Source organism: Pseudophryne corroboree, chromosome 10 (assembly GCF_028390025.1).
Source record: "Pseudophryne corroboree isolate aPseCor3 chromosome 10, aPseCor3.hap2, whole genome shotgun sequence".
Classification (NCBI taxonomy): domain Eukaryota; kingdom Metazoa; phylum Chordata; class Amphibia; order Anura; family Myobatrachidae; genus Pseudophryne; species Pseudophryne corroboree.
This window is the reverse complement of record NC_086453.1, coordinates 360,996,912-361,010,554: the sequence shown is the minus strand read 5'-3', so window position 1 is coordinate 361,010,554 and position 13,643 is coordinate 360,996,912. Positions and strand designations below refer to the sequence as shown.

The window sequence follows — 13,643 nt, the reverse complement described above, 5'->3', positions numbered from 1 at the left end:
CTGCGCATGCAGAGCAAACTGTGTCACGAAGCCAGAGTCTACTGCACCACCGGAGAGGAGCTGGCCCATAAGAAACCTGTATACGGGCCCCCTGCTCTCTGAAACCACACCTGGTAACACCTAATACATTTTGATTACACTTCTACGTGCGTGTGTCAAAGCTACTTCAACTGTGTACAGACACAATCAGGATGTATGTACAGTGCGATATAGACACATGCGCAGTATAAAGAAAATGTGTAACTGCACCCGACACAGCATGTGACTCAGATTCAGGCCCTTATTACTCTCTATGAGCTGTAATAAACAGAATTCCCTCATAGTCACAAAGGTCACTATCTGTTGTTCTTTTATGGACTGCACAGTGATCAATAACAAATCCTTCATCAGTGATAACTTTTCTTGCAAATTTCTCATCATATCTGAACATATGTATCTTGTCCTGCCCAATCATCCCATAAGTTGTATTTAAAGCTCCCAACAATATCAGGTGTCCTTCAGGTTTTAGTAGCTTCACAAATTTTCTGAAATTATTTATATAATCATCTTCGTCTTTGCTAATGAATTCCAACAGCCATGCAATGATGACACAGTCTGCTGGTGGGAGCACCTCCGGGTCTGTGAGATTCTCATTGTCAATGTCACATTTCATGATCTTTGTTATTGCCATCTTCAATGTCATGTCTTTGTCTTGACACTGGTCACTGAAATATACAAACACAATAAAGTTCACTGGGCTCTAGAACTAGCCATACTACCACATGAGAAATAAGATATAGTTTTATAAGGATTTATAAGGGTTCCTCGAAAGTGGTAGAGATTGGGCATTATTCTACACTTTCAGTTAGACACCCCTTTTATCTTTCAGGAGCATTTTATATGGCAGTGGTGGGAAACAGGTGGCCATTGGATACCTCTATCTGGAACACTCAGCTCCTACCTGCTTTATTCTCTGCTGAAAACAAAGCAACAATCAATTATAAAGCAGAGAATAAGACTGAAGATGAACAGAGCATCAGATTTCTTTATTGCTTATCCTCATACAATATAAATAGTGTATGTGGATCTTAGAGCATTTGTGACACTTTTGGGTTAGTGGAAGCAAAGAACCAAGGAGTCTGCAGTCTTGAGAAAGTACCAGTGCTTTGTGGGATGAAACGCGTTGACACTATCACTCTCTGGCTTACCTCTACTGCATCACCAGCACTGGGAGATATACGCTGCTGTAAGTGACTGAAACTACCCCGGCACTGTGGTCTGCACTGGCAGCAACAAACATCTAGCAGCTAACCAAACAGAACTAAATGCTTAGCAGCGCTGTTACCTGCCCGGGGCGGTGATAGCCTCACCACCGGGAGAAGAGGAATGGGGGCTTGATCATAGTGGAAGGATCACTACACGTGTGCAGGGTTAACTACTACAGCGGCCACGCTACGGTAATCAGTATTCTGTATCTGAACTTAGCCGGGATGCCGGCAGCCAGCATTTACTATTAGGGATGTGCACCTGAAATTTTTCGGGTTTTGTGTTTTGGTTTTGGGTTCGGTTCCGTGGCCGTGTTTTGGGTTCGAACGCGTTTTGGCAAGACCTCACCGATTTTTTTTTGTTGGATTCGGGTGTGTTTTGGATTCGGGTGTTTTTTTACAAAAAACCCTAAAAAACAGCTTAAATCATAGAATTTGGGGGTCATTTTGATCCCATAGTATTATTAACCTCAATAACCATAATTTCCACTCATTTTCAGTCTATTCTGAACACCTCACACCTCACAATATTATTTTTAGTCCTAAAATTTGCACCAAGGTCGCTGGATGGCTAAGCTAAGCGACACAAGTGGCCGACACAAACACCTGGCCCATCTAGGAGTGGCACTGCAGTGTCAGGCAGGATGGCCCTTCCAAAAAATACTCCCCAAACAGCACATGACGCAAAGAAAAAAAGAGGCGCAATGAGGTAGCTGTGTGAGTAAGCTAAGCGACTCTAGTGGCCGACACAAACACCTGGCACATCTAGGAGTGGCACTGCAGTGTCAGGCAAAATGGCCCTTCCAAAAAATACTCCCCAAACAGCACATGACGCAAAGAAGAAAAAAAAGAGGCGCAATGAGGTAGCTGTGTGAGTAAGATAAGCGACCCAAGTGGCCGACACAAACACCTGGCCCATCCAGGAGTGGCACTGCAGTGTCAGGCAGGATGGCCCTTCCAAAAACTACTCCCCAAACAGCACATGACGCAAAGAAGAAAAAAAAGAGGCGCAATGAGGTAGCTGTGTGAGTAAGATAAACGACCCAAGTGGCCGACACAAACACCTGGCCCATCTAGGAGTGGCACTGCAGTGTCAGGCAGGATGGCCCTTCCAAAAAATACTCCCCAAACAGCACATGACGCAAAGAAGAAAAAAAAGAGGCGCAATGAGGTAGCTGTGTGAGTAAGATAAACGACCCAAGTGGCCGACACAAACACCTGGCCCATCTAGGAGTGGCACTGCAGTGTCAGGCAGGATGGCCCTTCTAAAAAAAACTCCCCAAACAGCACATGACGCAAAGAAAAATGAAAGAAAAAAGAGGTGCAAGATGGAATTGTCCTTGGGCCCTCCCACCCACCCTTATGTTGTATATACAGGACATGCACACTTTAACCAACCCATCATTTCAGCGACAGGGTCTGCCACACAACTGTGACTGAAATGACTGGTTGGTTTGGGCCCCCACCAAAAAAGAAGCAATCAATCTCTCCTTGCACAAACTGGCTCTACAGAGGCAAGATGTCCACCTCATCATCATTGTCCGATTCATCACCCCTTTCACTGTGTACATCCCCCTCCTCACAGATTATTAATTCGTCCCTACTGGAATCCACCATCTCAGATCCCCGTGTACTTTCTGGAGGCAATTGCTGCTGGTGAATGTCTCCATGGAGTAATTGATTATAATTCATTTTAATGAACATCATCTTCTCCACATTTTCTGGAAGTAACCTCGTACGCCGATTGCTGACAAGGTGAGCGGCGGCACTAAACACTCTTTCGGAGTACACACTGGAGGGAGGGCAACTTAGGTAGAATAAAGCCAGTTTGTGCAAGGGCCTCCAAATTGCCTCTTTTCCCTGCCAGTATACGTACGGACTGTCCGACGTGCCTACTTGGATGCGGTCACTCATATAATCCTCCACCATTCTTTCAATGGTGAGAGAATCATATGCAGTGACAGTAGACGACATGTCAGTAATCGTTGGCAGGTCCTTCAGTCCGGACCAGATGTCAGCATCAGCAGTCGCTCCAGACTGCCCTGCATCACCGCCAGCTGGTGGGCTCGGAATTCGTAGCCTTTTCCTCGCACCCCCAGTTGCGGGAGAATGTGAAGGAGGAGATGTTGACAGGTCGCGTTCCGCTTGACTTGACAATTTTCTCACCAGCAGTTCTTTGAACCCCTGCAGACTTGTGTCTGCCGGAAAGAGAGATCCAACGTAGGTTTTAAATCTAGGATCGAGCACGGTGGCCAAAATGTAGTGCTCTGATTTCAACCGATTGACCACACGTGAATCCTGGTTAAGCGAATGAAGGGCTCCATCCACAAGTCCCACATGCCTAGCGGAATCGCTCTGTTTTAGCTCCTCCTTCAATGCCTCCAGCTTCTTCTGCAAAAGCCTGATGAGGGGAATGACCTGACTCAGGCTGGCAGTGTCTGAACTGACTTCACGTGTGGCAATTTCAAAGGGCAGCAGAACCTTGCACAACGTTGAAATCATTCTCCACTGCGCTTGAGACAGGTGCATTCCACCTCCTTTGCCTATATCGTGGCCAGATGTATAGGCTTGAATGGCCTTTTGCTGCTCCTCCATAATCTGAAGCATATAGAGGGTTGAATTCCACCTCGTTACCACCTCTTGCTTCAGATGATGGCAGGGCAGGTTCAGGTTTTTTTTGGTGGTGCTCCAGTCTTCTGTACGCGGTGCCTGCACGCCGAAAGTGGCCCGCAATTCTTCTGGCCACCGACAGCATCTCTTGCACGCCCCTGTCGTTTTTTTAAATAATTCTGCACCACCAAATTCAAGGTATGTGCAAAACATGGGACGTGCTGGAATTTGCCCAGATGTAATGCGCGCACAATATTGCTGCCGTTGTCCGATGTCACAAATCCCCAGGAGAGTCCAATTGGGGTAAGCCATTCTGCGATGATCTTCCTCAGTTGCCGTAAGAGGTTTTCAGCTGTGTGCGTATTCTGGAAAGCGGTGATACAAAGCGTAGCCTGCCTAGGAACGAGTTGGCGTTTGCGAGATCCTGCTACTGGTGCCGCCGCTGCTGTTCTTGCTGCGGGAGGCAATACATCTACCCAGAGGGCTGTCACAGTCATGTAGTCCTGAGTCTGCCCTGCTCCACTTGTCCACATGTCCGTGGTTAAGTGGACATTGGGTACAACTGCATTTTTTAGGACACTGGTGAGTCTTTTTCTGACGTCCGTGTACATTCTCGGTATCGCCTGCCTAGAGAAGTGGAACCTAGATGGTATTTGGTAACGGGGGCACACTGCTTCAATAAATTGTCTAGTTCCCTGTGAACTAACGGCGGATACCGGACGCACGTCTAACACCAACATAATTGTCAAGGCCTCAGTTATCCGCTTTGCAGCAGGATGACTGCTGTGATATTTCATCTTCCTCGCAAAGGACTGTTGGACAGTCAATTGCTTACTGGAAGTAGTACAAGTGGTCTTCCGACTTCCCCTCTGGGATGACGATCGACTCCCAGCAGCAACAACAGCAGCGCCGGCAGCAGTAGGCATTACACTCAAGGATGCATTGGAGGAATCCCAGGCAGGAGAGGACTCGTCAGACTTGCCAGTGACATGGCCTGCAGGACTATTGGCTTTCCTGGGTAAGGAGGAAATTGACACTGAGGGAGTTGGTGGTGTGGCTTGCGCGAGCTTGGTTACAAGAGGAAGGGATTTACTGGTCAGTGGACTGCTTCCGCTGTCGCCCAAAGTTTTTGAACTTGTCACTGACTTATTATGAATGCGCTGCAGGTGACGTATAAGGGAGGATGTTCCGAGGTGGTTAACGTCCTTACCCCTACTTATTACAGCTTGACAAAGGCAACACACGGCTTGACACCTGTTGTCCGCATTTCTGTTGAAATACTTCCACACTGAAGAGCTGATTTTTTTGGTATTTTCACCAGGCATGTCAATGGCCATATTCCTCCCACGGACAACAGGTGTCTCCCCGGGTGCCTGACTTAAACAAACCACCTCACCATCAGAATCCTCCTTGTCAATTTCCTACCCAGCCCAAGCAACACCCATATCCTCATCCTGGTGTACTTCAACACTGACATCTTCAATTTCACTATCAGGAACTGGACTGCGGGTGCTCCTTTCAACACTTGCAGGGGGCGTGCAAATGGTGGAAGGCGCAAGCTCTTCCCGTCCAGTGTTGGGAAGGTCAGGCATCGCAACTGACACAATTGGACTTTCCTTTGGGATTTGTGATTTCGAAGAACGCACAGTTCTTTGCTGTGCTTTTGCCGCAAGTCTTTTCTTTTTTCTAGCGAGAGGATGAGTGCTTCCATCCTCATGTGAAGCTGAACCACTAGCCATGAACATAGGCCAGGGCCTCAGCCGTTCCTTGCCACTCCGTGTCGTAAATGGCATATTGGCAAGTTTACGCTTCTCCTCAGACGCTTTTAATTTTGATTTTTGGGTCATTTTTTTACTGATCTTTAGTGTTTTGGATTTTACATGCTCTGTACTATGACATTGGGCATCGGCCTTGGCAGACGACGTTGATGGCATTTCATCGTCTCGGCCATGACTAGTGGCAGCAGCTTCAGCACGAGGTGGAAGTGGATCTTGATCTTTCCCTATTTTTTTAACCTCCACATTTTTGTTCTCCATATTTTGCGCACAACTAAAAGCCACCACAGGTATACAATGTAGATGGATGGATAGTATAGTATTACTTATACTTATGGACGACGACTGACGACACAGAAGTAGGTACAGCCGTGGCCTACCGTACTGCTGCTTAGTGCTTATATATATGATATACTGTATAACGGACCTGGTGGACACTGTCAGCAGACTGCTAAACAAACTAGTATGAAGAAAGAAAAAAAAAAACACCACAGGTATACAATGTAGATGGATGGATAGTATAGTATTACTTATACTTATGGACGACGAGTGACAACACAGAGGTAGGTACAGCCGTGGCCTACCGTACTGCTGCTTAGTGCTTATATATATGATATTATACTGTATAACGGACCTGGTGGACAGTGTCAGCAGACTGCTAAACTAGTATGAAGAAAGAAAAAAAAAACACCACAGGTATATAATGTAGATGGATGGATAGTATAGTATTACTTATACTTATGGTTGACGAGTGATGACACAGAGGTAGGTACAGCCGTGGCCAACCGTACTGCTGCTTAGTGCTTATATATATGATATTTATACTGTATAACTGTCAAAGTCAGAAAAATATCACGCTGCACGTTGCCATATATTCACCTCATGCGCGTGCCTGCTGCACGTGCACATTCTCTCCCGTGCGTGCGGATACTCACAGCCGCGTGATGGCGCCTCGGCCATGCGCTCGAGCGCATGGTATGTGCATTTACGGTAGAGTTTGTGTGCGTCTAGCGGGCGACTGAATCGTTAGATAATAAATCCATATAGCATGTTTTATAGATAATGTTCCCCTTAGTAATAACTGTAAGTTTGTTTAATGTGACTTGTTCACGGACTTGGGAATCCCTCTTTGTATGGTACGAAGGGTCAGACAGGGTTTGTACAGCTGTGTCTGGTACCTAACTGAAGAGTATTTTAATAGCAACAATCCGGTGCTGGTTAGGTAAAGATTAATCGCTCCTGCGTATAGTTATGGCCATTAGTAGATTCTGGACATTTCATATATTTGTGATTCATTATCCATGCGGCGGGAATCCGGAGATTCCCACCCACCTGAGCTGTTTGAAATAGTCACAGCCCACCTGTTCAAACTAACCTATGACCTTTTGATATGATGCGAGGAGACATTCCTGTGTCCAATGAACAATGAGATTGTAGGTCCCTCTGTAGTATACTGTACTCAGTGTATATAAGATCAGCCAGCCTGAACAGCTCCCTGACTCTCCACAAACGGTTTTCATATTGACTAACTCGGAGCTGGTACCAGGCTGCGCTGCGATCGTTCCCAGTGTGTGTAAGTAATTTTCTGTGATTATCTCGCTCTTTGTTTGTATTGGCCACATTCTCTCTCTCTCTCTCTCTCTCTCTCCGTTCAGTTTAAAGATTGTAACGTTATTGTATATCTCTGTCTAGATAATCTGTTAGAATTATATGTTAGTCTGTAGTGTATGACTTGTAACTGTTTTAAACCTTTTCGATATAATTAAAAGCTTGTTAGTAAAGGTGTTGGATCCTTAACACGGTATTGTGTGTTCATTACATTGCAGAGGGTAATAGGAGCGTCTCGATTGCTCAAACAGCTTTAGTGTTAACAAGATTAAGCAGCGTTATATCGCTTCAGTGTTTCAGTACAAGGTTTACAATTTAAGAATATCCTTTCTGTGTGTTACATTCAAGGTTTACTGATTGTCATCTTGTGAGCGTCTGCGCCGCTCGTGATCTCCTCGTGGTCTCGAGCGTCCGCTACGCTGATAGCGTAGCATTACGGTAGTCGCTCGCCTATAGCGTGCTCGACACCACGCATTAAGCTGTGAGCGAGCGTGCCGCATGTGCGTCTCGATCACGGCCTAGCGTATGCTACGCTAAATACGTACCCTTACGGTACCCCATACGCCAATTGCGTACTGTGTCTCTTACCCATTATTGTGAAGTTATAAGGTATTCTAAATCAACATTATCAATTGGCGGCTCGTCCGTCCTCCACATATCCGCACTAGCGAAAACAAACGTTATCTGTCAGCAAGGGCGGGAAGGCAGTATCCCTTCGTATCGGGATACAGGAGTGCTGACTAGATAAGCGTCTGTTTCGCTAGATTGAAGGAGTGCTGGTGGGATCCGGAACCGGAGGTAAGAACAATACGCTATTGTTTTTTTAAAAACTGTTTATTTCTGTTTTGCATACACACGCACGCACGCACACAACTGTATCTCTTTTCATTTGTGTATTTTCACATATCACCTTCCTGTTTGCCATTTCACAATTGATAACGTGCTGAGAAAGATTTGTTGCTATTGGTAGTTAAAAGTTAATATTAATACGTAAGGAAGTAATTTGTAAAACACGCACACGGCTTGCCTAAAATACAAGGAAGTTCTGTGTGGTGTTCAGTAGATGATTACAATTAAAGGTCATTTACATTGATAAATGTGTTAGTTGTGTTACTGTGGACACGTGTCTCTAACAAGGGGCAGAACGAGTGTACGCGACGCAAGGGTCGACGCACGGAGCGTATATTACGCAACGGAGCGTCTGGGTACGCCCACATAATACAATCACACGATAGTATTATTTTAAATAGGCGAAAAGGAGGCAACGCGATAATAGCGCAAGTCAATTTCAGTGTCCAAAATTTTAAGCTAATAGATCCTTCTCTAATTTGCAACTCATCTGGACTGAACTGTGTTACTGAATGAAAGGGATTTCTGCGCAGAAACGAAAGTAAATTGTATATGAGGTGAAAGAGTGTGTATACATATATATATAAGTTTCTAATTTTTGGGGTTTGAACCAAAGGAAATCATCGAGTTCTCGTGAAGGTACATACGTGTAAGTGACTGCATGGTGGCTTGGGAGGCATCCCTTGTTAAACATTTAAAAAAGAGCATTAGAGTATAGCAGACCAGGAGGTCTACTGTAGCACAGACCAGGAGGTCCAGACAGACCAGGAGGTCCAGGTACAGCAGACTAAGAAGTCCGCTATAGATAAAGAGTAGCACAACACCAGAAAGGGTTGGTGCGATACCCATATAGACCATTAAGCTCAGGCTGAAGGAATTCGCAGACACAATTTTCGATTCCACTGGTCGCTCCGCACATAAGATTAGTTGCTTATGTGCAGAACGATTGTACCGCACGTAATTGTGTGCATTAGTTAGTAACTTGACCCAGTACCATTTGCGTACGTTAGAGGGGTCATAAACGCTATTTGTACACTCTAACGTGATTTGTGTAATATTTTTTTTATTTTAAGGGAAGTTCGCTAGTCACTTGGGAACTATCCAACAACCAATAGTTACTAGAAAGGGTTAAGTGCTCTTCGGATCACACCCACATGTTCCAGTAAATAGAGGTTCAGGTCGCAGGGGCCCTAGGTTGAGTACGCCAGCGCTAAGGCAGTGTATGTGCGTATTGGTCGACGTGGGCGAGTGAGTGGAGTACTCAGTAAACTTCGCCGCCGGCCTGCCCAGGACATCTTGGTTTTGAAAGGGTTCGCTGAAGACCCTGATTTGAAGGTCAGAGGTAGTGAAAGCAACACCTGCAAGGATGGGGGCCAGTTGTTCAGGTAGGGGGCGATCAACCTCGGTTCGGGTTGACTTAGTAAACCGACCAATCGGGTCGGCAAGGTATGTAATGTGTGAGAAATACGGATCACACACAGAGGTTTTGTGCGATGAATGATAAAGAATGACTGTGCACGATGGGGAAAAGTTCCCACGGGTAGGCAGTTTTAGCCCAGATGTGTTGCAAAATCTAAGGAGAAGGATATGTCTCATTAAATCTGCAAAGAGACGAATCAAACATTATGACTATTTACAGTTATGGCAGCAGGAGGGTGAAATACAGAGAGGATTGGCTCAAGCGGCTGGATCTAACTCTATCAAGAAACTGATAGCCACGGCGCCACCGCCACCATACATAACGGGAGAGCAGGTGGTCACAGAGAATGGCACACTGGTGAATGATAAACATGCACTTAGTAACTGTATAAATGTTAAGAATAATGTGACTAAGATTATTGATGCAAATACTAACCCGTGCAAGCTGTACCCTGTTTTAAACTTTCCCCAGGAGTGTGATCAAGAGGATGAGCCAACAACAATATCGGCACTCTCTCTAGCAGCCACCATAGCAGAAACAACAGTGGGCACGGCAAAACCCGTAAGATTAGCGTCAAAGCCCCCTAGCGGAGGGACAGGTGAGGTCGTATCATCTGGTAAGTACGGCACCATACACTATGCTGAAACCATTTCACCACATATTGTAGAATCTACTCAGAAGGATGTTATTGGACTTAATCCCGTTAGGGTAATAGCAGTGCCAAATGGGAAAACTGACACTTCAGGAATCACTCCTGTCAGAAACATCGCCATGCACTGCCCCTGTTCCCGAATGGAATTAAGAACAATGGTGTCTGAATTCCCTGATCCTAGGAAAGATCTAGCTGCTAGTCAGAAATACATTAGAGATCTAGGAAATACTGTGGAGCCCAATAACAAAGACTGGCAGATATTGCTGAGGGCATGCTTACCCTCCAATGTCGACTCAGCAAGATTTTTAGTTGACTGTAAATTAGATTAAGATGTACCCCTTACGGATGTGTACAACCAAGATAATGTAAAGAGAATACATTTACAGTTAAAAGAGTATTTTCCAGCTGTTGCCAAATGGAATAAAAAATTTTCCATCAAACAAAAAGAGGGAGAAACAGCTGCTGATTATTTTTATCGGGCACTACAGGAAATGGCTAAGTATACAGGCATAGAAGACATTTCGACAAATGTAAATCATAGAGCAGTAGCAGTATCTGTGTTAATGGAAGGTTTAAAAGAAGTATTAAGTACATGGGTACAGACCACCCAACCATGTTGGCGAGGTCTGTCGGTGGCTACTTTGAGAGAGGCTGCTGTTGATCATGAACGGAATATCACCAGACACAGGGAGTCACAAAGTGATAAGTTAATGGCCGTAAGTATACAGGCCCTGACCACAAGGCCATCTCTGTATAAATCTCCGACCCCTGTGGGTAAGTCAAATGTGGTAACTTGTTATTACTGTCATAAAGAGGGACATTTTGCACGAGACTGTAAATCAAAGAATGCACAAAGATCATACCAACCCCCTAGACAACGACATGACACACGAAATTGGGAGCAAGGACCGCAGAGACGGAGTTATGAGCCACACGCAGGGGAAACAAAAAGGTATCCCCCAAAAAGAGACTGGCAAGTCACTGACAGATCCCATTTACCCCCTTCACAGGTAATAGCTGCCAGCGCAATACAGGGAGGCCACCACGCACCATAGGGGCGAGGCCACACCTGTAATCTGCAGCCAGTGAAATTAATTGCGAACCTTGGAAGTGAACCCGAGGTCACAATTGATGTAGCTGGTAAATCTCTAAATTTCCTTGTAGATACGGGGGCGGCCAAGTCAGTGATAAATTCAACCGTGGGCATGAGAACCACTGGTTAAACAATTCCAGCCATGGGAGTAACAGGAGTAGTACAGCACTACCCTTTAAGCAAACCCGCAGAGATTACGATAGGGCCTTTGCATACCAAGCATTCTTTCCTGCTGGCTGCATCGGCTCCGACTAATCTCTTAGGGAGAGATTTACTGTGCAAAATGGGATGCGTCATATACTGTACTCCTGAAGGTGTGTTCTTGGACATACCCGAAAACCACACTCAGGAAGCGCAGGATATGCTAGACTCCCCAACAAGATTAATGTCACACACTGTTATTGTAAATAGGTGTCCGTCCAAGGTAGAAGAAATTATTTCCCAGATACCGGAGTCACTTTGGACCAAAGATGGACAAGACACTGGATTGATGGCAAATGTAGCCCCAGTAGTTGTGCAAGTAAAAGATGGTAGGATAGCTCCAAAAATCCCACAATATCCTCTGAAGCCAGAGGTGGAGTTAGGAGTTTACCCTGTAATAGAGCGCTTGCTACAACAGGGCATTCTGGTAAGGACGTCCAGCACTGCAAATAGTCCCATCTTCCCTGTTAAAAAGAGTGGGGGGAGGGGTTACAGATTAGTGCAGGATCTAAGAGGGATCAACAAAATAGTTGAGAGTCAATTCCCCGTAGTGCCTAATCCAGCTGTCATCCTAATGCAAATCCCTCCCACTGCCAAATTTTTCACTGTGATTGACCTCTGCTCCGCTTTCTTCTCGGTACCTCTACACCCTGACAGCCAATACTTATTTGCATTTACATACAGAGGAGTTCAATATACATGGACTCGCTTACCCAAAGGTTTCATAGACAGTCCAAGTATTTTCTCACAAGCTCTACATGATTGTTTACAGTCTTTCCAACCAGTGAGTGGATCAGTATTGATACAGTACGTGGACGATTTACTACTGTGTTCAGATTCATTGGAAGCATCCCTGAGAGATACGAAACAGCTCCTGTCTCATCTTTCAGACACAGGACACAAGGTTTCCAAAGACAAGTTACAATTATGCCAGACTCGTGTGAAGTATTTGGGACACTGTCTAACACAAGGACTGAGACACCTTACCGCTGATAGAATTCAAGCAATTCGTGACATGACCCTGCCACAAACCCAGCAACAGATCAGAACGTTTTAGGAATGTGTGGGTATTGTCGTAACTGGATCCCAGGTTTTTCCATACTAGCCCTACCTTTGCAGGAGATGGTCTCATCAAGTAAACCTGATCGGATCTCGCACACAGACGAATCTGAGATGGCATTTGAAAGACTAAAACAGTGCCTAACACAGGCACCGGCACTAGGTATGCCTGACTATGGGAAACCCTTTGAGCTGTACGGAACAGAGAGTGCTGGTTGCGCAGCAGGTGTTTTAACCCAGAAGCATGGTGATGCCAGCAGGCCGGTAGCTTACTACAGCGCTCAGCTAGATACGGTAGCGCGATCCCTCCCCACATGCTTGCGAAGCATTGCAGCAATAGCATTGCTAGTCACGAAAAGCGAAGATGTAGTGCTAGGACACAACCTCACAATTCATACACCACATGCAGTGTCAGCCTTACTAAATTCTGCCCAAACCAGACACGTCTCATCAGCGCGGTTTACAAGATGGGAATTGGCATTGATGGCCCCCGTAAACATTACCATAAGGAGATGCAGCGCATTAAATCCTGCAACGTATCTCCCAGGTGTGCCTGGACAGGCTCAAAGGGTGGGGGATGAGAATAATGGTGAAGGAGGATTTAATACAGAGGATGACACACATGATTGTATGGAATATTTGACCCAAAATTTCACGGCAAGGCCTGACATCAGTGACAACCCACTGGAAGATGTAGATTTTACTTTCTACACTGACGGTAGTTGTCACAGACAGACGGACTCGGGAGACTTGTGTACTGGATACGCAGTCGTAGATGACCAAGGTACCATAGAAGCAGAACCGCTAGGCCCACCTCACTCAGCACAAGTTGCTGAACTGGTTGCCCTAACCAGAGCATGTGAATTGGCTAAGGGCAAGTCAGCCAATATCTACACAGATTCTAGGTACGCATTCGGAGTAGTCCATGATTTCGGAGCCCTATGGCGCCTCAGAAATTTCATGACGGCAGCTGGCACACCCGTAGCGCATGCAGCCCATATCAAAAGACTCCTAACAGCGATACAGGAACCCGACAGAGTGGCTGTTATCAAGTGTAAAGCTCACACGTATAGCCAAGACCCGGTATCACTTGGTAACAGCCGAGCAGACGAAGCTGTTAAATCAGCAGCTA

The 13,643-nt window shown here is 45.7% G+C and overlaps 1 protein-coding gene across 1 annotated transcript in view; it reads right to left on the bottom strand.

Annotated features, from left to right (window-relative positions):
- Window positions 1–283: 283 nt before the first annotated feature.
- The window catches only part of LOC134965373 (indolethylamine N-methyltransferase-like), a 124,217-nt gene continuing 110,857 nt past the window's right edge, over window positions 284–13,643 (bottom strand). Inside the window, exon 3 of the mRNA XM_063941839.1 lies at window positions 284–704. Coding sequence (XP_063797909.1) covers window positions 284–704 — 421 coding nt within the window. The remainder of the gene's footprint in view (window positions 705–13,643) is intronic.